Source organism: Anneissia japonica, unplaced genomic scaffold (genome assembly GCF_011630105.1).
Source record: "Anneissia japonica isolate Jap-2015-1 unplaced genomic scaffold, ASM1163010v1 scaffold131_len961581_cov171, whole genome shotgun sequence".
NCBI lineage: Eukaryota > Metazoa > Echinodermata > Crinoidea > Comatulida > Comatulidae > Anneissia > Anneissia japonica.
This window is the reverse complement of record NW_022750285.1, coordinates 913,560-939,629: the sequence shown is the minus strand read 5'-3', so window position 1 is coordinate 939,629 and position 26,070 is coordinate 913,560. Positions and strand designations below refer to the sequence as shown.

Genomic DNA, 26,070 nt, shown 5'->3' with positions numbered 1-26,070 from the left:
CTGTAGCAGAGGAACTAGGGCTAGGCCTACTACCATTGCCAGAATGAAAGAAGGCCCGGCCGGGATACCTACAGTAGTAGAGGCTAGGCTACTACTACTAGGAGACTAGAGTACTAGAGCAGAGCAGAGAGGGAGCATAGACTAGCCTTAAACTAGGGAGGGCCCTATAATATAAAGGTGCAACTAGACTAGTCCTATCAATAATTAACAATGCAAGCGGTAGTATAATGTTATAAAATTACAGCATAATTAAACATACTGAAAAGACAAGATTCTGTGTTACCTTTCAATATTTTCAGACGCCATGATTCGCTAAAGCGTATGGTGTAAGTTCACAATAAAGTTTGAAGTTCAAAGGGTAGAAAATAAAATCATTATGAAAATTAACCGGGGCCAAATATAATAATTATTATAAATAAACAATTTTTAAAAAATCTTCAAAATATTGTTCATTAAAAAAATATTATTATATTTAATAAATAGTATTGATAGGAATAAAGAAATTATCAGTACTTTTGTCATTAAAATTAAGAAATGGTACGGAAGAGGGATGACTCATTTACTTGATGCATTGTGGGTAATCATTGAAAAAAAACATGAACACCACCACCTTGTGCACTTCGAGAAAAACAATCAGAAAATTTTGACAGAGGCCAGCTGAGATTAGAGAAGGTTGTAAGGCTTTTGGGAAAACTCGAGGAAAAGATATTTATACTGTTGGTAAAGCTATTATGAGATGGGTGCAAACTAATCGGAAAATCAAAACAACTTAATCTTCTGAAGTATATAATTAAGGATAAGCAATGAAGAAGCTATTTTCCAACGCAATTGGAAAGGTCTTTACTTTCAGCAGGGACCAAGTTACTGTCGAGGACATAATTGCTGAAGGTAAACTGCCTGCTACAGTATAAAGACAAGTATCTGCCTAGCTAGCTAGGCCTGGTAGTTTCATGTTTAATTATTGTTAATGTATCTACTATAATTATTATCATTCACCAGAAGAATATCGTAGTACAGTAATCAAATTTTGATATCTGAATCATCTCAGTAGGCTAGCCTACGTGCAGTACAGTAATACAGTACATTCAATCGAAGCCTAGGCTAGGCCTAGCCTAGCTAGGAACTAAAATTAGCCTAATAATAAATAAAAATGATTTGGCCTAGGTAGGGTAGCCTAGGCCTAATTTTTTTTTTAAATAGGTCCTACCACAGCACAGTATGTACCTAGGCCTAGAGTGTATTAAAGTAGTACCTAGCTAGGCTTGCCTCTACTTTAGGCTAGGCCCCTAGGCTAGTCTATGTTATTGTTACCGCCTAGCTAGATGTTTTTTAATATATTATCATTGTTCTAGAATCTAGGCCTAGTGAATATTACAATTTTTCCAGTTGTTTTCATTGTATAACATTATTATATATTTGACAGTTTGAATTAATTTATAATTATTATGATCAAAAAGATAATAATACTTACAGATAGCCCATACTGTGTGTAAAGTAATTTAATTGCGAGGAAATACCTCAAAAACTAACTGAAATTTGCACCGAAAATTGCCAGAAAATAAACGTGCAGAGTCGTAAATTACTGCATACCTGGTTAAAGAGATAGGGCAAAGTCAAATTTTCAACAATTTCTGCTCAGAAATATCCGCTTATTTTCTGAAATGAGCGAATAGATTTTTAGGCCTAAATTTTGCACAGAGGATACAGGTTGTATATGCAGACTTTAAGTGATTTACATATTTACTAAATTTTCCATTTAATTGCCTTAAGGCCAGAATAGGAATGGTATGTGTCTGTAGAGAACTTTTTTTTGTCAATCTCATTTTCCAATTGAAAATAAATTATGAAGTAAATAATTCATACATGCCTGTTATTCATGTTCATTGAATGTGGACAGTACAATTTAAGGAAAAATATTTGCTGTTTTTGGCCTAGTAATGAACAGTTTGTTCATTTTTGTACAGTTTTTTCAGTTTATTACATTTCTTGCTATTCTGGTTTTCCCATTGTGCCATGTTTGTAGTTAATTTGATGAGATAAACTTGCTTGAGTTTGAGAATCAGATCATAATTATATATACTGTAAGCTGTGTTTACAATGGTTGGAGAGATATTAAAGACCTGTTACAGTGTTAGTGAAAAGTCTAAATCTTTAATCCGAATCAAGGTTTAATTTTAAGATTGTAAATTGTGTACATTAGTTTTTACATTCTTGTATAGCTCTCCATATGAAGTTTTATGTTGCTCATAGCATTCGTTGTGTAAGTTTGTTATCTGCACTTAAAATTCTTTTGCCATTCCGATGTACATTTGCTAAATAGTTGGCAGTGTTTATAGGCCTAGCCATTACCATGAACGTTTCAAAATTCCATCACATTTTTATAGTTGATGGTGCGTCGCCATTGTTGGCTAAGTTAACGGAGTCTTAGTAATTAAAAGCCTAACTTGCCTTTTAACCACACTCTGTTTTTGCTTTTACCACAAGTAAAAAAACTCATCAAGACTATCTAAATAAAGAAGATGAGATGGCAAGAAAGAAATTCTCAGAGAAATGGTTCTGTCAAAAGCAAGGTGGAATGGGAAAATAAAAATACATATTTATTTTTAAAAATATCTGTACTGAAGACAATATATTCATAGTTCTCTTGAATACTGTAGTTTTATACTGTTATTAGGGAACAGTATTTAGGTTATCGTTTGCTGTCCTACAGTAGGCTTGTTTGAGTATCTGTGCAAGTAATTTCTAGTACAAATGTTTCGAGAGAAACTGCTTACAGTAACTTTGCATTCCTCTATTTAGAAAATTCTGGATGAAAAAGCAAGTATAGACCTACAGTACATGCACTACTGCAGTAACTATATAGTTAGACATTGCTATAGTACCTTGATATAATTACTAAAGTCAACCACAGTGTTATTATAGTAGAAAGAAAAATCTCCTGAGAATCAAGGATTTTTTTTTTATTTGGACTTAATTGTTTATTATATCCTGTGCTATATTTCTTTGTTCTACTGTTTTATCAGACTAAATTATTTCCTTGACCTTGGGTATTATCATGTAGTTATTGAAAGTAATTCTTGATGTTCTTGTTTCAGTTAATTTTTACCCAGTTCACCTGTAGTTCAAATAAATTGACCTCTTAGGGTGCACATGGAGCAAAAATGAGCTCTGAAATTGGCATGATTTGTCTCGTGTCAATTTTATAGAAATAGCATCGACGCTTCAATCGTTTGCACGGCATGCCTAGCCAAGTGCTTCCTGTAGACACTGATCAAGCCTAGTGCAATACCAATAGTCTTCCTGTTTTTCTCATAACTTTCAGTGGGACATGCAAAGGTGTATAACTGCTTTCTCTACGTGGCTAGGATGGAGAGTAGACCTATCATAAAATATTTTGATAATAACAGTGGCGGATTTGGGGGAGGGGCAGCTGGCCCTTGTGTGCCCCTACCCCCTCCAAATTTAAAAAAATGATAGATAATATAGAGAATAAAAGAAAGTTATATACAGTAGTTCAAATTTAAGTCTGAGAGGTATCATACTGTAAGCATAAATTTAATTATACCTCAGTCCCAACCATGGTGGGGAGATGGTCCCACCACCTCATTTCCAAGTACTATAAGTTCCCTCATCTGTAAAAGTCCTTCCCTGGGCCCCCTCTCTTTCAAATTCCTGGATTTGCTACTGTGTAAAATAACTCATATTTTTAAGATAGCACTGTACAGTATAATAGGTTTGCTTGGGTTTAATACATTTTCAAAGGTTGTCAAAGTGTTTTCAATGCAATATCATGCATTACCTCTACAGACATTTTTTGACATATAAATGGTATTTAAAACGGTGATGATGGTGTTAATAATGATAATAATGTTAACACTATTCTGAAAACATGTTTTATGGTTGTCTATTGGCATTCAATTATAAACTCAGAGGTCCTAGTCTAAGGAAATTTAAAAGATCCACTCATATTTTTTAATTTGGAAATGGGATTCATACATTATTTATAATAAAATGGCCACAGTTATCAATCAATTTGCTTATTTGATAATATGAAAAACAATGTTTACATAAAAGTCTAAGCATAAAAGTTTGTTTTTTAATAACAGTTTGTATGAACATAAAGATAGTGATTGATTATATTTTTTCTATTATTTTCTTAATAGGTGGCTTTGCTATTGTGTTCCTGGTAAAGGGCAGGTCGGGCAAGCACTATGCTCTTAAAAGAATATACGTCAACAACGAGCATGATTTGAATATTTGTAAGCGGGAAATCAAAATAATGGTAGGTACTATAAGGCATAACAACGTTTCAATAACTTTAGCATGAAAGATCTAATGCTCAAGTTGATAATGGTGAAGTGAGCTACCATAAAACCTCAAATTCAAGCCCTGGGCTTTTCTTTATTTTGCAAATTTTAGATAGGCTTCTTTTGGAGGCTATTTTTCCAAAGTAATGAGGGGAGGGGGCTTATTTTCAAAGTGAATGCTGTAAATTTTGGGAATTATACTATAATAAAACAATAAATAAGGCCAACCTATGACATCACTCTATATCATGGAGCGTGTGAACAGGCATTAAATCATCTAAATTACTGTATAAACAAAGCATGTTTTTTATAATTTATTTATTTTTTTTTGTTTTTGAAATTCATGTAGTGTACTGTATGTAATGTACTATCTTGAAAAAAGGCCCATGCTCTCTTGTAAAGAAGCCCATGGGCCTCTTTTCGAGATGGGCTTCTTTCCGAGGCTACATTTGCAAACTACAGTAAACAGATGGGGCTCCAATTCGAGATGGGCTTTTTCTCGAGATTAAGCCCATTGGGCTTCTATTCGAGGCTTTGCGGTAGTTAAATTTGCCGGGGATAGTGCTACAGTAGTACCTCACTTCCTCGGGTATAAACCGACCGCAGGTATAATAAGCCAACTCTGTACTTTTGTACCATCCTTTCCTCAGGCACCAATCACATTAGATCTGAAAAGCTAACAGCCTTTTTATTTTTTGTGGTGTCGTGCTCTGACCAAGGAAACCGCTTCATTGAATATAGACTTGATGACATCATCTCCTTGATTGTTATTGCCCTGGGAACTGTCTGTCATTTTTAGGTGCTTCCATCGCATTCACTATTGAAATTCATTCAACACAACTCTTAAAATAGTGAATAATAACCTTGGCTAGAAAGTCCAGATGGCTACCTACTCTAAAAAACAAATTTATTGTAGCCATATTTATGTATAACTGTAGATTTGTGTATTATACAGAAATATCAAAAATAATTTTTTGATAAATATTGATAACAAGGAAGCTACCAGTGTACAGTATAAAGTGTGTATGGTAGCCTGATTTTCAGTTTGTGCTTTATTATGTGCATGGAGGAAGAAAATAATTTCTGTCTTCATGCTATATGTAAACAAGGAAAGCAGTTGAATTATAGGCCATAGATAAACAATTGATTAGATTTTATAGCCTAGTTCACACTAAACAATTACGATCCTAATCAAAGACCAAACCACCTTACTCTACCAATCACAATGCATGTGTGAGAACAACAACATATCGGTTTAAGCTCCAACCATGTTTTAACCATTATCTGTGTCCTAAGCTAATGTTAGCAGTTTGGCCTTTATTTCATTAACAACAAATCAGCTGTTAGAATTTTCGAGGTGTCAACTCAGGGTTCGAGGTTAAAATTTCCCCGCAATTTTTGTGGATTATTTCAATAACATGTTTCGATTCAAGTCAATAAATCTTCCTTTGTTAATTATAATCTATTTTTTTACTATGGTGAATGGCACAACACAGGTGGGCGGATCACAAGATATAACCTGCTGATTTTCACCAATTTCTGTTGTTGTGATTTTGTTATTACAAAACGGGTTTGGCACAACTTGAGTTGGTGAAATAAAGTTTTAAAAATGTTTTTGTTGTATACTCTCATGTTTAACCAAAAATGTGTGCCTTCTGTTTGACTTAATTTTGAGCTACAGTCAGGACACGTGAACAGGCGTGTCACCAGCCTTTATCTACAGTGCTGTGTGAACATTATTATTATTTTAAATCGCTTTAAACACTTCAAATTAAATTTCACTCAAGCCGGTTGATGGTCAGCTTTAGACAAAATTTAACCTTCTGGTATTTGACTAAATATATGTGAGTGTGCTTGTACTGTAGGTGTGATCTTTGTCTTGTTTTTATTGGGCCTATTAGTATTATTATATGTAGCAAAACACTTATTAACATTATAAGTCAATCGTGATGTCATCAGTGCAACTCCTATGTTATTTGCCTGTTCCCCACCGTCCATTAATTTTTCAATTAGTGGACGCTTGGCTTGATTTTTTTAAGTTTATGTGCAAAAAAAATTCCTCATTTTTTTGTCACCGCAAAGACATCGTGCACCGCGATAAAAATTGAATTGTAATTGAAAATTACTTTTTGTAAAACACGGTTAATTAGAACCCTAAGAAAGTTACTTTAAATTCAATATTAAGTATAAACAATTAAGCAATTCCTTGAATCAATGAACCCTAATAATCTAAACAAACTTAACATATAAGAATATTCTAGACCTATTTTGAAGACTCAGAGAACGAAATTAGATGTACCTGTAGAGCCGCCGAGGCTTCTTCCCAAGATTTTTACCTGTCTGCACCGACCAAAAAGTTAGTGACAGTGACTGTATTCTCTCTTGAATGCTTTGAAAAATGTTTATTTCTTTGAGGAATGAGAAAAATTACAAACAAGTTCTAACACAAATAAATTACAAAATAGCGTACAGTAGGCCTATTTCATCGTATCAGATGAGTACTTAACGCGTAGGCTCTGCCTACTTCAGGAGCACAAATCAGCATACGCACAAAATATAAATACGCACACAGTATACTGATTATATCACTATAGCAACCGATGACTTGTACAACACAGTTGGTTATAAAAACTAACATTGAAAGATGGCGATTGACTTACAAATCAATTAGTAGAGCATGCATCATACACTTGTGGAAAATTATTATACTTAGGTTAGATTTAATGCATTTAAAAATTTCCTTCGGGCCTTGTACTGTAGGCCCTCAGGAAATTTTTTCAAGCATTAAATCTAACCTTCATATAATAATTTTCCTGTAGTGTACTATGCAGAGCTCTACTACTGTAATTGCTTATTAGAAAACGTTAACAATACGTTTTTCAAGCTTTTATTTTCCAAAATTTATATTGATTATCCCATTGTTTGCTTTGTACTGTACACCCTGTTCTTCACGTCTTTACTTATTTACTATTTACTCTCCTTGGCCTAATTAAGTTCTAGGTTGATGCTAATCTTTGGAGTAAAAAATATGAATCTAATATTCTTAACACGAGTCTATAAACTAATATAAAAAATTGAAAATTAAAATAGCATGGCTTAATGCAATTATAATAAGTTTAGATGTAACATGGAGGTATAAAAATATTATATATATATATATATATATATATTTATACCTCCATGGATATAAACAACATTCATTATAGGCCATCTGTTACCTGGAGGTCAATGACATCCAAACGCCTACTGTGATAGTAAATTTGATAGTTTATTATAATTATAAGTCTATCAGTACTACAACAAATCTCAATTGTACAATCAATGTCAGTTCACACTGAAAATAATACATAAACATGCAGGACTATATTATAATGTGAGCTCACTATAAATTTCAATATTAACATACAGGACAATACTGTATTTTAATACTGCAAATTTACTGTGTATAATGTGTTTGAAAGAGGCCTTAAAAATATTACACAAGACAGAAAAACAGCTTGTATTTAAAATTGATATTGCAGCCATTACAAAGATGGGATTTTATGTTTTTTTATCCAAGTATATCAATCATTGCTAAGTACAACCAGCATATATTAATGATTTATAGATAATGTGTTCCCTTGTGACTTTGATTTACTGTTTATAGTTAGTTGTGTTTTTCTTCCTTCCTATCCTAGAAAAATTGCCATGCTTTTTATTAAAGCAGAAAATTACAGTACTCAAATCTTCTTAGAACAGTTACTAGGCCTATTATCATGTGTAATCACAAATTTCATTGTGCATTGTTGGCTTAAAGGTTAAATTTGGACATGTCTACTATTTATTCAAATGCATGCTCATGTTATATAAATATTTTCCAATCAAACAGCCTTTCCCTTGGTGAATATTTTATATATTTATCCAAATCTCAAGCACGAGCAGCGGTACATATATTGCCAGAGTAAAGGCATTCTTAGTCTTGGTTGAATCCATTGGGACTATATTAGGCTTGGGAGAAGAGTTGTTTTTCTTACGGTTATAGTATAATTCCTGGTATTGTGAAAGGTACAATTTATAAATTAACTTTGTACCAGCCCACAGTTTTTACACTCTATAATATTTAATTAATAAGAAACCAGATTCTGCCATTCAAGTCCATAATTAACATTTCCAATGCTTTCTAGAGTATTATCTGCGGTATATTTTATTAATGATATAGTGTTGCTTGCCACTACTGTTCAGTAGCATGAATGTCACCAACCACGAATGTCAACCTTTCACCTAAAAAATGCATCTCATTCATTTGCTGCATACAGAATAATTTCAAATTATGATTTTAACCACATCACACGTTATATAGTATTCTCAATAAAATTGGATTCCTTTTGAAATTTTCCCTTGTTTGTTTGCTATTAGAAATATGATTGTTTACGCTTGAGCACAAAAGAGTAGAGAGCACAGAAGAGTATGAGAGCAGCAAGACGAAGAGGAAGCCAACCAATTAATGCACTGCTGTATAATAATAAACTCACTTGATGTTTAATTAAGCCTGTAATAGAGAATATGGAGTACAGGTCTCCGTCTAATTCAAGACCACGCTTTTTTGTAACTCCCAAATTAACAAACATCTTTTATCTTAATTACAGTATCCTATTAGAGACCAAATGCTGCTACAGAACATGGAAACTCCCTGGTCCCAAAAGGAGTCTTTAATAGGGAGACATGTATTTGTCATTGGCTTTTGCCATTTCTTATTCAAACAATCAACTCTGTTTCTACAGTACTTGTAGTAGTGCTCAAAAATTACCAAATATATTAATACAGATACTGTACGGGTTTAACAACTCTGAAAACGATTGCCTTACTACTAACTATACTTATATTAGATCTCAGTATGTGAATTTGTATACAGTAGTACGTGTGTACAGAAAGTTTTGACAACCAGACTATAAAGTACAAGTTTGTTTACAATTTCTTCTACTATTTCTAATTTTTTGCTATATATTACTAATTTTTCCTTGTAATTTCTCACTTTGTCTTGCTTTGTTCCAGCATCATTGCACACCTAATTGCTCATTACAGTATAGTATTTATTATCACCGATATTATTGTTCAAGGTAATTTTTTTAAAAAGCGTAACAGCGATACAAATTGTCCCGTGTGAAGTACGCTATAAGGCTGGATAATGGCGAAATATTAATGTAATGTTTTTCTTATAAATTTTTTATCCAAATCTGTGTGTGTTACTAGATTTTATATTAATCAGTACCTTATACATTTTCCTCTTGTCCCACTCTTCATGAAATTGTAAAAAAAAAATAATTAATAAATATATTTGTCAGTATCCTTGTGGAAGAAAGCAAAACAAAAATGAAAATGTTTGAAAAATAATTCTGTTAGTTCTCTGACCTCTTCTACCCTATATACTATTACTCTTTCCACAGAATAATACAAAATTATCATGATCATTTAATTCAAGTAGGTACAGTAAATTGGTTGTTTGTAATATATTGTACAACTCCTGCAGTACATTAGACATACTGTACAGTATTCCAAATAAGAATGTTAAACTCTTTGAATTTTTTTTTTATGAAACATAATGCGGGCATCATTATCTGCAATTAAACTCTGTAATGCTGTACTGTAACATGTAAAAATCTAAATCACTTTCAACCATTGCTTTTGATCATTATTAAACAAAAGTACTGAATTACATTACCACATCTAACCCACTATTTGTGATGTAAAATACATAATACTGCTTGTTCCGTGGACTCGCGCTAACTGACGGCCACAATGCTAAGTTTTCAAATGATGTTAGCATTTTTGGTTGTGTGTGTCAAGAGTTTAATGTCAACAGAAAAATGACCTTGGAGTTATCTGGAATGCTAATTGTTTAGTGTTGTTTGTGACCATACAAAAGAAAAACTCTTTAATTGATACTGTACTACAGTATAGCACTTCAGAGATGTAGTTTTAGTGGGCAGGGGACAACCGGCCTCGAATATTTTCACCCAGTCGTCACCTTATTTCTTGGCCCTCCACCCACTTGAAATGACTTCCACACACACTTGTGGTTGTTTCCTACAGCTACAACCCTACACTTGGATTTACCACAAAACTTATACACTAGTCTAGTGGCTGGTTACAACATTCAACATCTTGTAGCAAACAAATAGTCCAGGGTTCAAGTTTGTTGAATTCCCATTTTTGGTCAGATGTTCCATTCAATGAAAATCCGGAATTTGTTGTGTTTACCGAGTATAGTACTATGCAGTTGGTATTGTTGAAGCTGCTGTACTGATTTTTACTTTAGGCGAGACTTTTTTTGTACCGTGTTTAATGAACCTGCTGCCCGCCAATAATGATGATTTCGAATAATTAAATAAAATGTTATTATTGACCAATTAGCACACCTACCGCCACAAAAATAGAAATTTCAGAAAAAAATGAAAGTTTTCTTTATTGTTATTGTGCCTGCTGATGCCTTGAAATCTCCAAAAGTAAGATGCATATTTCTTCCTAATTATGTAAATCTAGAGTTCATTCTGTTTGCATTCACATTTCATATTTCCTCGTCCATGTGGATGTTTTTGGCAAACTATTTGCTAAATAAGAAAACAAAATTTTATTTTCATTTTTTTCCTGTGTCCTCTGACGACCTTTAAAAAAATAAGTTTGTGAAAGAAGGTATAAAAAAAGTTTCGTCCTCACGGTACCTTTTTCCTCTACTACCAGGTCATAAACTTCGTTTTGAGAGATTAAAAAAAAAATGTTTATAACGAAATGAATGATCATTATTTTTTTGTAGAGCCTGACCATTTTTTATATGGAGGATATAAAGTGGTTTATGAAATTTGTTTTTGCATGAATTGAGATTTTCCAATAAACATTGTGGTTTTATGTTAGAAAGATTGAATCTTTATTGTGCTATGTGGGATTAACTATGGCTTGGCAGCTGCTCAACTCAGTCAAACCACAGTGCAGGCTGTTGTCTTGCATAGCTTTAGCAAGCGGCATATGATTCTGTCTGAGATACTGGCTCAGTGTTACAGTACAGTATATAGAAACAAATATATTTTATAAGAATATTAATTAATTGAGATTTTTAATTTTACATGCTACAAAATATCTTTAATAATAATAATAATAATAATAATAATGTTATATTTTTATAACACATTGCACATGGCCCCTATGCGCTAATAGACCGAAATATTTTAGGCCAACCGAAAAAATACAAATAACAATGAAATAACAACAATAAAATAATAATAAAAAGGTAATTATCATAACAATGAGGCTATTAAAACTACTCCTATTTCTTAAACTAGTTGGCCGTTGAGGAGCCCTTTGTTCAGCTATTGGTTTTTCTTGCTGCTGGGGGACCACAAACACCGTCCCCTCAGCAACCACTAAGGCCTAGTACTGTAAGTCCATTAAGTGTAAAAACTTTCTTACCAATTTGAAAAAATGTCTACTATTGTAAAAAAAAAGTGTTATCAATCTCATAAACATAAAAGATTATTAATGATTATATAAGAAATTATGCAATTTATCACATGACTAAAATTTGTATTTATACATTTTTGTTTATACAGTAAGTAGCTATGTGGTCATGTGGTTAGTATGGTATTACAATGTGTTTTTCATAAAATTTCATTAATATGAATTCCAGAATGTAACAATGAAACCAGACTCTATATTTACTCTTTGATTTATTCCACAGTCCACACTGACAGGACACAAGAATATAATCCCATATGTTGACTCATCCATCACCAAGACAAGTAATGGGATCTATGAAGTTCTCATCCTTATGGAATATTGTAAAGGTAAGCATGAATATTCATTAACTTAATATGCAAATCATACAGTACTACAAGAGGATATTATTTGCCCTAAACAAGGATATAGTATGGTCAGACTTATATTTAAAAGGTTAATTGAAACAAAAAACATAAAATGATATATCTCTGGTTTTTTGTTTGTTTGTTTGTTTGTTTTGTTTTTTTTTGTAACATTTATGAGATTTCTATTATTTAAATTGTATTGTACATATTCATCAATAGGTTTTTGAAGATAACAAATAAAGATATGATTTCATTTATTCAACATCTTACAAGAATCAGTTTTAGAGGTACACAGGATAGTGTTTATAAGAAAAATTCTGACATTTGGAAGGAATATTACTCATGCACTTGAAGACAAGTACCATAATAATAATAATACATTTCTTTATATATACTGTAGCGCAAACATATCTGACAACATCTTAATGCACTTTACAAAATTTAAAATTTATAATTTTAACTAAAATACATTCCAACAAACCATTCAAATTTAAACACAATTTCACAATTTAAAATGTCATAAAAATTATAAAAATATTGTACAATTTTCAGTTAAAAAAGCAATTTCATAACCATTGTTATTTAGTTTCAATGCTTGGAAAGAGAAGTTGCTTTTATTTTTTAAGAAAAGATTTGAACCAAATGCCTTGAAATTGGAAGGTGAGCATTTTAACCACCAGACCACATCTGAACTCTCATTTTAAAGAACCATCACAATTTTCATCTCACAAGCAACATACAGTGCTGTTATTAATGTGGAATGAACTAAGTAGTAATTTGCCAACAGAGTACATGAGTAACAACATTGTCAACAATTATAGCATGCCTGCAGTATCTACACAAATTGGCAATCTAATCATTTCTTTAAAAAATATGCTCTTGCATACAGATGGTCATGTTGTACAGTTGATGAATGAGCGCTTAAATGTCGGCTTCATGGAATCGGAAGTTCTTAAAATATTCTGTGACGTCACTGAAGCTGTGTCGCGTTTGCATCACTGTCAGACTCCTATTATACACAGGGATTTGAAGGTAAGGTCATCAACCTCAATCTGGTTCTTCATCTTAACTCGCATCCTGTTAAGATGAAAGAGAGGTCTTATGACTGAGTGGATTCTTAACGATTGTTTGTATATGTACTAGTAATGTGCTATACTTTGAGAAAAACAACATGCGATGACTTAATCAGAAATTCCAAGGGAGTACTGTATACCAGCAGCCTGGTAGCTTACAGTAGCTATTAAGCTGAAATGTAGGGCCTATTGTTGCTATTGCTTGTTCTGAAGACCCCGGTTAAAACCCAGCCAGTGTTGGGTTTTAATAGGAGTCTGACCGCTTGGCTCCTCAAATAACCCTCATATTGGGAGTTAAGCGGGTTAAGGACAATGTTTGTGTCAGTATGGTGTAATTAAGTTGGGTTGCACTGTACCGCAGCTGCTGCTGTGGCTCCCTAGGGCGAAACCCAAATTTCCGATTTCCTATTAGAATGAGGACCAATAAAGAGTTGTTGTTGTTGTTGTTGTTGTTGTTGTTGTTGTTGTTGTTGTTGTTGTTGTTGTTGTTGTTTTTTTTTGTTTTTTTTTGTTGTTGCTGTTGTTTCTTGAGTGTAAATCCCAATGGAGTCCATGTTTTTTTTTTTTAACATACTGTATTGAAACATCTTAGAACCTTAGTAAGGAATAACTCCATACCAAGTATATTACATTATCACCTGAGTACTATGCAACACTTTGAAAAAACATGTGATGACCTATGGGAAAATCCAAGGGAGTATACAGTACCAGTGGCCCAATACAGTAGCTCAGCTGATATAGCAACTAAATGATAGGAGGTCAAATCCCATTGTGGTTAATGTTTTCCTTAACATTATATAAACATCTTTTATCTCCATACCACTTTAATACCAGATTAAATATCTTTGATTTTCTGACCATCTTTGGAATGAGATCTTTGACCCTCCCAATATTTCAATCTCAATAAAACTGTTCAGAATTTCTGAAGCCTGATACCTTGCAGTATAAAGAAAAACCCCATTCCCCCCCCCCCCCCACTCCTATCTTGCCAAAAGATTTAAAGTAAATCTATGTGTAGTGAATAAGTTCATTGTGAAGATTTGCTTCTTACTCTGAAGGGAAAACAATTCTATTTCTGAATTTAGCATAGATTCTGTCTTTGTAGACAACAAATTTATATTCACACACTGCTATTGTAAATATTTTTGTTTTCTTTTGACCAGGTTGAGAATGTGCATACCTTGCAATACAGTATAAGAAAAACCCCTCACTCCCCTCACTAATATCTTGCCAAATAGTTTACAGTAAATCTGTGTAGTGATTAAGTTCATTATGAAGATTTATTTCTTAATCTAAGGTGAAAACAATTCTATTTCGGAATTTTGGATAGATTTTGTCTATTTTTTAGACAACAAATTTATATTCACACACTGCTATTGTAAATATTTTTGTTTTCTTTTGACCAGGTTGAGAATGTGCATACCTTGCAATACAGTATAAGAAAAACCCCTCACTCCCCTCACTAATATCTTGCCAAATAGTTTACAGTAAATCTGTGTGTAGCTCAGCTGATAAAGCAACTAAATGATAGGAGGTCAAATCCCATTGTGGTTAATGTTTTCCTTAACATTATATAAACATCTTTTATCTCCATACCACTTTAATACCAGATTAAATATCTTTGATTTTCTGACCATCTTTGGAATGAGATCTTTGACCCTCCAAATATTTCAATCTCAATAAAACTGTTCAAAATTTCTGAAGCCTGATACCTTTCTCTTATACACTCCAGCAAAAAAAAAACCCCACCCCCCCCCCCCCCCCCACTCCTATCTTGCCAAAAGATTTAAAGTAAATCTATGTGTAGTGAATAAGTTCATTGTGAAGATTTGCTTCTTACTCTGAAGGGAAAACAATTCTATTTCTGAATTTAGCATAGATTCTGTCTTTGTAGACAACAAATTTATATTCACACACTGCTATTGTAAATATTTTTGTTTTCTTTTGACCAGGTTGAGAATGTGCATACCTTGCAATACAGTATAAGAAAAACCCCTCACTCCCCTCACTAATATCTTGCCAAATAGTTTACAGTAAATCTGTGTAGTGATTAAGTTCATTATGAAGATTTATTTCTTAATCTAAGGTGAAAACAATTCTATTTCTGAATTTTGGATAGATTTTGTCTATTTTTTAGACAACAAATTTATATTCACACACTGCTATTGTAAAATCTTTTTGTTTTCTTTTTACCAGGTTGAGAATGTGCTAATACATCATACTGGAAACTACATGCTGTGCGATTTCGGTAGTGCTACAGGGAAAGTCCTACACCCTAAACAACAGGGAGTTCAGAATATCAAAGATGAAATAGAAAGGTAAAGCTTAGAGGAGATTAACTGACAAAGGATGAAGGATTCAACATAGTCTGTACAGTGTAAAGTCAATGTTAACAATGAAATTCAATGTTTGAATTAACTGTAATGTTAAGTCATTAGCTTTCTATAGAGCATTACAATCTTCTGGTCGAGTCTATTCAAGAGTTCATACTCCGAGGAGATGTTGATTTAGTTCTAAAAACTCGACATTACGATCCTTGTGTATAGTGGTGAAAGGATTGGGTGGAACGGGGTCGCGATGTGAACACTCCCTTCTTGACCCCAACATTACAATGAGAAAACATCTTTCGTGCCAGTTACACATAATAATATCATTCCTATACTTTTGGCATAGACACTTAAATTTACTGTAATTTTCTTTTCAACAAGGAAAAATTGAAAAATTGTATACTCAAGCTAATTGAATATATTCAGATGGTTGATAGTAATATATTATTCTTTATTTGAAAACAGCACTTGCAGCAGTGGCACATGTATGTAGTGGTGTGTCCAAGAAAAATAGAAAATAAAAGTAACGTAATCAAAACTTCAAAAATCTAAGATCTAAGAGATTAACAAGAAGTACAAATCAGTGTCCTTATTACACCTGTCTTTCCCCTCTCCAGTCAGGAGTACAGACACCAAGACCCAAATTACCTCTTTCTCATTCCCTTCTTACACCATTTCCGACCGTTACATTACGATAAACATTTCAAATTACAAGCGCCAAAGTTCAAACACAACTGATACTGACTACATGTTTGGTTTAAAGTAGAATGTTTTTATACATGTTAAAGGCACTGTTAAATAGATAAAAAGTTCATTTGATTCTAAACCACAACATACAAAATAAGGAAATAGAATCTTTACATAGAAAAACATAAATACTCACAGTGCATCAGAAACACCCATTAGGCCCAGATGTCAAAACCATTTCCAGCGGGAACCAAATTGCACATGGTTACCAATAAAAATAGTTTTCTAAAGCGGAAGTCATTATTAGTAATCAATAAGAATCTTAGATTTTCTTATCATGTATTTAGATTTGATTTTTTTTTTTTTAAATAATATTTGGACATCCATGGATTGGAGTGTGTTGAGCCTCATGAAAATGTCATAACAATTCAATTACTGTAGACTACAGCACTTTTATTTATAGGATACTTAATCCAGACTGGAAGAAAACAGCTTGAAATAGATGATTACTAATGTTCAGATGACGTCCAAGCTCTTCCTAAGTTCATGGTGGACTCGATAACAGATTCCAAATATCTTTTCCATCTATTCTAGATTAAATTAATTGAAAATGCTTGTATACATTAAATTTTTTTGGTTCATACAAGACAGTTAAGAAAAATGATTTTATAAAAAGTTTTAATAGTATATGGTTATTTGTATTTGATACTCATTAAAATTTAATTTAATAAGGTAATTGGAGGATGTGGTATTGAGGGTGGTGCGGGTGTAAGATAAATGAAGTGTCTTACAAGGCTTGTAACATGGGTAAAGGCTAATGAAGATCCAATGGCTTATCTTAGGGAGGGCGTGGAGTCGTCCCCCAAAAATCATGGTCAAGTAGTTAAAAATCACCTAAAATCACCATATTTTGCAAATTAGTGCCCCTCAACTAATCATCGAGGCCCCTCCCCCTCACTTCACCTTCGTGCCCCCTATTAGCCCCTAATTCAAGATTTCTAGATACGAAACAGTGAAGATCACGGCTATATTTGTGAAAGTAAAATTAGGGTCCAGCCAAGTTTTCAATGAATAAATTAACTTTAAAAAGTTAAGATTCCCAGCAAGGATTATAAATTAGGTAACTATAAGTAAGTGAAAATGTATGTTGGTCAGTTCAAAGATTTTGAAAGTAGAACTCAGGGGAGGAGAGAAGAAGTGTTTGTATCGGTTCTGACTAATGCAAAGAACTGCAGTATATAACTCATCATAGAGGTAAATGTATTTATTTGATCATCTCCTCTCAGGTACACAACTTTAAGTTACAGGTCACCTGAGATGATTGACCTTTACTCAGAGACTCCAATCACAACTAAAGCTGATATTTGGGTAAGAATTGAAATGCTAACTTTCTTATTATTCTCAAATTATGACAGAAACCCTGAATAAAGATTTTAACAGTCTGCAAATTACATTAAAGTTTTCCACCAGTTTTTATGACCATCATAAATAATGTGCACTATGTTAATAATATAATAAGATTGTCGTTGATGATCAAGCTATCACTGCTATGTTGATAGAATAATGAAGGTGACTTTCTTAGATCATATACAAGCATGTTAAGAAATTAATTGCATCATATTATTCATATTATTTATTGTACTTTAAATTAAGTCTTATAGATAAATTTTGGTAAAACCTATAAAAATAATGTTTTTTGTAGCTTTATTTTTTTTTCTTTTTTTTCATTTGATGGACAGTGTCTATTTGATTGTCACCAAATATGGCACAATTATAATTTACATCAAGTTCTAGAATATATATATTTTTTTTTAGTACTTCATTATTATTTATCTTATTTTACATGTATACTGCCTTATGTCAGCCATTGAGCTGAGCGTTTGGCTAATTGGTATGGTTCCTGCCTCTTGCACGGCAAAGCCCGGGTTCGATACCCGGATCTGTATCGAGTATTGAATTCGGGTCTTTTATAATAACACAAAAAATGCTCAGCTCCTCGAATAACCCTCTCAGGAGAATTAGGCGAGTTAAGGACCATGTTTGTATCCGTTTGATGTTTATTTAAGGCATTAATTTATAAGTTAGCTCCCGACCAGCTTACAGGTATTGCTTTCTTGGTTTCGGTATTGTACCATAGGTGGGGGAATGAATAAAGTTTATTATTATTATAAAAAAAGTAAATAAATTGTTGTGAAGTAGCTGTTACTATAATCTTCTTTATAGCCACTCATTTGCCTGTTTTTTTATTTTTATTATTTTTTTTCTCTTTAGGCTCTGGGTTGCTTACTGTATAAACTCTGCTACTTTACACTTCCGTTTGGAGAGAGCAGCCTAGCAATACAAAATGGACATTTCACTATTCCGGATGATTCCAAGTTTTCTCATGACATGCATTGCCTGATAAGTAAGACATTCAGTCACTCTTCTGTCATTTATATAGCGCGTTTCTTCACAGATACAAAACACTAGTGCTCCATATTTCCCCGCAAAACCTGCAGGAAGTATATGCAACTGCACAAACCCAAACATACAAGAAAATCGCCAAATGAAGCCGCAGTGATAACCTTCAAATCACAATAAAAAAGCCATAATAAAGGTCAAAACAGAAATTTAAAAAAATCTCAAGGAAAAAAGTCTTATGTAATGACTTTCAAAACAGAAACAGATGCATTTAAGCAGAGATGAAGATTGTTTGACATAAGTGGAGCAATGCATTGACAAGATTTGTCACTGATACGTTTACGATTGGCTAATGCAATTGGATCAAAGAGGAAGATCTATTGCATTTTGGCAGTTCATACTCTTATAAAAAGTCAGTGATGTATTTAGACCACTTAACACACAATCATTTAAATTTATGTCTGACTTTTATGTTAATTTACTTTTGTTGTTGGGCATACAATTTTATGTTTTATAGTGCCCCTCTGGATACACCTGCTTATTGATATTCTTGTTCTAATTATTATGTTTAATCATCTTAATATTTAAAATTGTCCATTTGAAATACAGGTCTCCCTCTAATTAAAGACATCTCCAATTAAAGACCACCTCCATTTAAAGACCACTTTTCTGTGGCTCCATATTAACAAATTTCTTTTATCTTTATTATACTAATTTGAGAACAAAGCAGCCAACGTCCATGAAAACCCTGGTCCAAAAAGTGGTCTTTAATTGGCGGGAGACCTGTAATTTAATGAATGTTTGAAAAATAATTTTTTGGGGTTTTTTTTTTTTTGCAGATTACATGCTTGAAGTTGATCCAGATAAGAGACCAGATATCTACCAGGTTTCGTACTTAGCATTCAAACTCAGAGGAATACCAACACCAGTTCAAAACTTGCATGTAAGTCTGCCAACTTTCTAGTACATTTAGTTTCACTGGCCTTCTACATGTATTGTCTCCTACCTTGTATTATGGACATACCGTAAGACCTTGAATAGAATCCCAATGGGCTTAATACCCAGAAGAGCCCATCTCGAATTGAAGCTCCCCTCTATAGTGTGCAAAAGTAGCCATGAAAACGAAGCCCATGGGCTTCTTTGCAACATAGCTTGAGATGTATACATATTACATAAATTTCAAAGAACAAATTAAAGTTAGCAAAAAAAAAAAAGGAGCCCAGAGCTTCAATTCGAGGTTTTATGGTAGTGGTCCTGTTTGTCAACTACATATGTTATACATGTCTCCTACCTTACTCACCTACTAGCCTTACACCAGTGACCTTAATTATCTTCTACCTTCCTCCTTCATTGAGTATTTGATATTAATAAATTATAAGTTTTCTGTACTGTAGTTTTAGGCGTTGTCCACACTGTCAAATTTCCTTCTTATTTGTACGTTTTTTGGTAGATAAAATGTGTCTTGGCATTCACTATTGTTGATTGTTTATTTGATCAGGATCAGGAACCCTGAAATAGCCATATTCAATATTTGCATGTGGCAAGTAGGTATATAGAATGATATTGGCCATATCCCAATGACTTGTTCATATGATTTTAGGGAACCACCCCTCCGGATCCGAGCTCCCTGGTTCTTCCACTGACAGAAAGTGAATACAAAGCACAGCAGGGAAGGAACCAAAAGGCAGCTTCAATAAGCAGGTTAGTTTTAAGACAGAAAGTCAATTTTTTCATATTATTTTGTATTATTGGTGCATTACCTTGCATAAATAACATAAATATCTAATTTATTTACTTCCAATAAAACAATTCAATTTTCTTCAATTTGCAGACATATACTGCAAAAGCTACTTATTTTATTATCTTCTCTTATACGTCTAAAGAATGTGCAAAGTAAGCAATTCATATTAAGTTTTGTTTTTCAAGTGCTTTATCTCATCACAGACAGTGTACCAAAATTAAAGCCAGGCTCCAGAGAATATGAACAGTTTTTAGTATGTAAGACACAAAAAGCATATTTGACTAAAAACCTGGAAGCGGTTAATGAGATATAGATTTTTGAATATTTAAGAACTGGGGAAAAAAGCGGGTAACCACACTTTTCTTCCACCCTTTCGGTGTTCATACAGATTTCACTGATTTAGTGATATTTAATGCCTTGTATTTGTTTATGTTTCACTACTAGGGCTACTGCTGCTCAACCAGAAGTAAGTACATCAGTGACTCCAAGACAGCGACCAAAGCCTACTCAAAGCTTCAGATCAGCTAACCCACATCTTCCTACGCCTAGGAATAGGCAAAGCACTACCAATGCCACTGGTAAAAACATTTTTTTATTCACTGCAAAAATAATTCATCAGTTACAGTTTTGAATAAAAAACTATTTATATAATATTGATTATGCCTGATATAGTAATTAGATATTAGACATGTTTCAAGAATTTTAGAATAATGAATATAAAAATGTTGGGGAGATAATTTTTGTTGATCATCTACTCCAGTCTACTCAGAGTTATCAAAATATGCATGGCTTTAAAACTCTTAGCCTCACATTTTGGCTCAGTTTAAACTTCACTGGCCAAGACCAACCAACGTGTTGGTTGGTTTTGAATTAAATAACAGAATGTCAGGTTGTATTTAATTTCTTATTCAGGCTCAAATTGATGCTAAAAATGTTCAATATCTTAAAAACATAAAGAGGAGAGTTTTTTTTTTTAACAATTGATAGAATTTTGACACATTGAGATGCAGTTCACTACCCTCAAAACTTTCTATCACAATTTTGGGTGTGAGGCTAAAACTTATTGCATTTGCTTGTCCTCAGGTTGTACTTGAATCAGTATAGTAATTGTGTTTTATTATTTCTTATACCAACAGCACAAGCTTCTCAGCAACAGCAACAAACGTTGCAGCAACATGCTGCCCTCCAGCAACAACAGCAGCAGCAACAACAGCAGCTACAGCAACAACAGCAGCAGCTGCAGCAACAACAACTGCAGCAACAACAGTGGAACCAGCAACAACAATATGTGAAGCAACAGCAGTATCTACAACAGCAACAATACGTACAACGACAGAAGCAACAACAACTCCAACTCCAACACCAACAACATCAGTTACAGCAACAGCAACATCTACAGCAATTAAAACAACAACAGCATATACAGCAACAGCAGTTGCAAAGACAACAGCAGTTACAGATGCAGCAACAGTTGCAACAACAACAGCAAATGCAGCAACAGCAACAAATCCAACAACAACAAATGCAGCAGCAACAGCAACAAATGCAACAAGCTCAACTCATGCAGCAGTATCAACAATATGGTGCACAGCAACAACCGGGATACTACCCAACCCAACAGACACAGAATCAGCAATATCCTGCAACACCGGCACAACAGTACCCACAATTCCCGCCGCAGCAGCCAACATCATTTCCTCAAGCACAATTCTCACCGTCACCACAGCAACAATACTACCAACAGCAGCCTCAAGTAGCCACATCCCAGCTTGTGGTTAAAGACACTCCAGACTCTCCACCAGCACAACTCCAGAACCCTTTCCCAGCTGCCGATGGCTCCTCTAAATCAATGAACCCGTTTACAGATGACTTCTGCCTAATCTCAGAGGACACTGTGCTAGATCAAGAGTTTGATGCCTTGAGGAAAACACAAACGGGTAAATAAACTTCATGTTATCACTTGATTCCCCGCATATTGTGGTCGTCTCATCCTATACAAGTTCATGAGAAAAATTTGAAAGAAACATGATTAAAATTCAAATTGATAAGTGATTTAGACTATACATTTCACATGCCACATTTTGCTTTAGACTACAGTCTTTTTAAAAGATATCTAGTAGTGTAGTTGTTTAATGTTGAATTGTATTATGTCGGCATCTCCATAGGTTTGATTTAAAGCTGGATAATTGAAAACTGTAAAAATTTAAAAACATAATTTGTTGATTTTGCAGATGTATCAAGTGGAGTAAGCAAAGCACAAAACATGGACATTCCTGAGCCGCCTCCTGATGATACATCATTTGATGCTTTTGGAGCAACCCCATTTGTAAAAGCCCCAGAGGGAATTGATGTCAGTCTACCATCCAAATCACAAAGCCCATTCCAAGAACCTGAAGCTAAGCCAGTTGTAGACATGTTTGGCAGTACAATATTTGTCAAAGATATACCCTCACCACCACCAATGGATGGCTTTGAAGATAATTTCTCCCAGAAAAAAGCAGATAATGGATTTGAAGATGACTTCACACAAACATCAGTGAAGGCATCTGCTGAGGTTGGTTTTGAAGATAACTTTGGTCCCACCGTTTCTTGTAATGTTGATGCTTTTGGATCGCATCCATTTGTTGCCAAAAATGACTCAATGAATGATTCAGATTTAAACCAGAAGGGTGATGTTCAAAGCTTTGGCTACGATACTTTTGAAGACAGTCATTCTTATCAACTGGAAATGAAAAAGAAAGCAGAAAAACATAAGCATCGTGGCATCTTTGATGGCAGTGGGTCCTCTGATGAGGATGATGATAATTCAGATTCAGACTCAGACGGTCATGAAGACGATCCTGTTGCCAGCAAACCTTTGATTAACATTGATGAAAATTTAAGCGATTCAGAACTCTCAGGTTTGAATTTGCAGGACACCTCATCAAGACGTTCAAGAGTTGGGCACCAACCTGATCTTTCTCAGCCTTTATTTGCATCACAGAGGACAGCCACCAGCAGGAACACTGCCAGTAGCTGCACACTGACTCCCCCATTGTCACCACCAAATGCAGAGGAGACTGATTTCTTCCGTGAATCACCATTTGACACCAAGTTCCTACAACAACCTCATCATAAACGTCAGGACAGCACTAGTTCCAATGGTTCTGATATTTTTAGTAAAGCACCATTTCCAGCAAAGAACCCAGAACCTCAGGCATCAAATCCCACACCGCCAACATCACCAGTGAAACTGGATCCTTTTGGTGTACAGGCATTTGCATCTGATATGAAGGGAACATCTGAAGACCTCTTTGGAGCTGTACCATTTGATGCTGTGGCTACTGGCCTTACAGACCCTGGTCCTAGACTTCATGGCAAACACAAAGTTCAACAGACTCAAGGTAAGATGATCTAAAGTGATTGGAACTTTGAATGTCTATGTGTTCTTAAATTCACAGTTTTAGCTCCAACCTGGAGGATAAGCATATATGTTTTTTGTACTGATGCTGGTTTTGGGGTAAAGCCTCATCTATGCAAATAATTTGTAAGGAGAAATTGGATTTTTTAAGTAGGAAAATTGATAACAGATTCATTATTTCTATCACTTCCTGTAGGTTGCACCAAGAAGCAACATGTTGATAACTCAGCAGGGGCTGTGAGGAAATCACGAGGTACCCCTTCAGGAAGCAGACGCCGGCGCAGTGGTAGCAACAGCTCAAGATCTTCGCGCAAGAGCTCCTCAAGTTCCAACTCACTTAAATCTAGCCCAAGCACTCTACCCAGAAGACGGAATTCTGCCGATAGCCTAGATGCATTTGGTTCTCGACCCTTCAATCCACACTCATCTGACAGCACCCGAGAACGATCCCATAGCGATGACACTGTCAATGTTGTTGTGGATAGTGGTATCACAATCACTAATGAATTTGATGACTTTGACCCCCGTGCAGCATCCACCATCACAACTCCTACTGTCAATATCCCCCAGAGCCCACATTTCGACCCCTTTGGTGCAGCCCCTTTCAAACCACCTGTAAAAACATTTGTAGAGTCCACTGAAAACCCAGCGATAAAACGCCAAAATGCGAAGAAGGGTCGTAGGCTACCACAGGCACCAAGTATTTAGGAATATTGTGCTGATTTCAGGCTAAGAAATATCTGATATTTTCACAGTTGTCAGTTGTGCAATTATGCCAGTAAATTGAATAAACCCATTAGAATCTCTGATGTATATTCACTAAATGTGTTCCTATAATGTTCAGTTGGTCTGCTACTTAGGATTAAAGTAGCAGTTCCACGGATTAACATGATTAATATGGGGCCAGCTTTCTTACTTATGACTGGTGAAGATGTGGACCTGAACTCCCATTGCTGATTGAGTGTCTTGCCCTCAGTGACCTTTAGACTAGTGAGCCAAAATCCAAGTCTTATGTCTCATTCTGCATTTTAGTTTTTTAGGGAACAAGTTCATTTAGAGAATTGTGAACAAATATTACAGAGTACCAGTGCGATGAAATTTAGTATAATGCCAGTGTATGATAAGTGGTAATAAAAGTAGAAAATAAAAAGCAATACAGTTACATTGCTATGTAATAAATGAAATAATATAGTTTGAATATTTACTTGTATTTATCATAGGGATAAGAAATATCTAAGTGGCATTAGATTGTTAATGTATGGACTTTATATAATAATTAGTTCAATATATGCTTATACAGTTTAATTCCACATGAGCACCTAGTGAAATGGAGGGCATCAGCTGTCATAATTTGGTTATTCTATCAAGTTAATAATATATCAGTGAATTGATTTTTAGGTTTAAGCCACTAGAAAATGATTTGGGTTCAATTGTTGTCCATTCCTTGATCAACTTATTTTTTATAATACCTGTTTAAGATGTTTTATTATAATTATTGACGATGTTATTTCCAGTACAGAAACCTCTCATTAAGTAAAGTTCCACTGGAGAGATATTACAAAGCATTTCTTATTTCTTGGGTGAAAACTGAAGTGTATGTGTTTAGTTAACCCCTCCCCACTTCCCCAAATATCTTACGAAACCTTTCAGACAAATGAAAATTATTCCAAAGTTAATACTTGTGTTCAAATGTAATGTTCATCATATGATTTAATATTAAGATGGACTTGTGTTCGTTTACGTGATGGGGTTGAATCAACTAATTTAATATTTTAAGTGATGATGACAGAGGCAATTAAGGTCCAACCAATGAATTACTTTTAGGAATTAATTTTAAGTTGATTTTGCCTTTTCTCTAATGTTTTCTGTTTGTTTCTGTAATTTTATAGTGTGCATGCAACTTGATTGAAAATTGACAATAAGTCACGGAACCAGTGCAAGTGCTTTTTAATTTAACAAAGTGAATCTGAAGACTTGACAGTTAAAATGCAGTTTATTTCCCTGAGTGTTATTGTCAGTAATTGTTTATTTACCAACTTATTGGTTTCATATATGGTAGCTATAATTAATAGTCATATGTTTCAATTTTATTTAATGAAATGCAGATGATTTTATGTTAATTTTAAACATCTAATTTTGGATTTTTTTTTTTTTTTTATAATTTTTTTGTCAGTACTGTACAAGTTTTTTTGTACTCAAGACCACATGTCTCATTTTATAAAGCACCCTATATTATAATTAGATTAAACAAATATTTTATTTATCCTGTAATCAGCTTCATAAAACCAAGAATTCCAAGAAGT

At 33.9% G+C, this 26,070-nt stretch overlaps 2 protein-coding genes across 2 annotated transcripts in view; one reads left to right on the top strand and one right to left on the bottom strand.

Moving 5' to 3' along the window:
- Positions 1–363, bottom strand: part of LOC117121295 (set1/Ash2 histone methyltransferase complex subunit ASH2-like) — a 22,546-nt gene extending 22,183 nt beyond the window's left edge. Inside the window, exon 1 of the mRNA XM_033266431.1 lies at positions 284–363. Within this exon, the coding sequence (XP_033122322.1) occupies positions 284–306 (23 nt within the window). The 5' untranslated portion in view covers positions 307–363. The remainder of the gene's footprint in view (positions 1–283) is intronic.
- Positions 364–581: 218 nt separating this feature from the next.
- On the top strand, positions 582–26,068 carry LOC117121287 (AP2-associated protein kinase 1-like). Its single transcript, XM_033266419.1, has 13 exons — positions 582–888; positions 4,164–4,282; positions 12,016–12,121; positions 13,029–13,171; positions 15,409–15,530; positions 17,513–17,594; positions 18,498–18,630; positions 19,466–19,569; positions 20,227–20,327; positions 20,812–20,945; positions 21,504–22,304; positions 22,599–23,750; positions 23,964–26,068. The coding sequence occupies exons 1-13, from the start codon at positions 804–806 to the stop codon at positions 24,473–24,475; spliced, it is 3,594 nt and encodes a 1,197-aa protein (XP_033122310.1). The 5' UTR covers positions 582–803; the 3' UTR covers positions 24,476–26,068.
- The last annotated feature ends 2 nt before the right edge of the window (positions 26,069–26,070 follow it).

What these genes read in the sequence shown, in the direction of transcription:
- LOC117121287 (XM_033266419.1), top strand. Translation starts at nt 804, where the DNA reads ATGAAGAAGCTATTTTCCAACGCAATTGGAAAGGTCTTTACTTTCAGC. An exon ending in AGCGGGAAATCAAAATAATG is followed by an intron (nt 4,283 to 12,015) that starts GTAGGTACTATA and finishes TTTATTCCACAG; the next exon opens with TCCACACTGACAGGACACAA. An exon ending in CAACTAAAGCTGATATTTGG is followed by an intron (nt 17,595 to 18,497) that starts GTAAGAATTGAA and finishes TTTTCTCTTTAG; the next exon opens with GCTCTGGGTTGCTTACTGTA.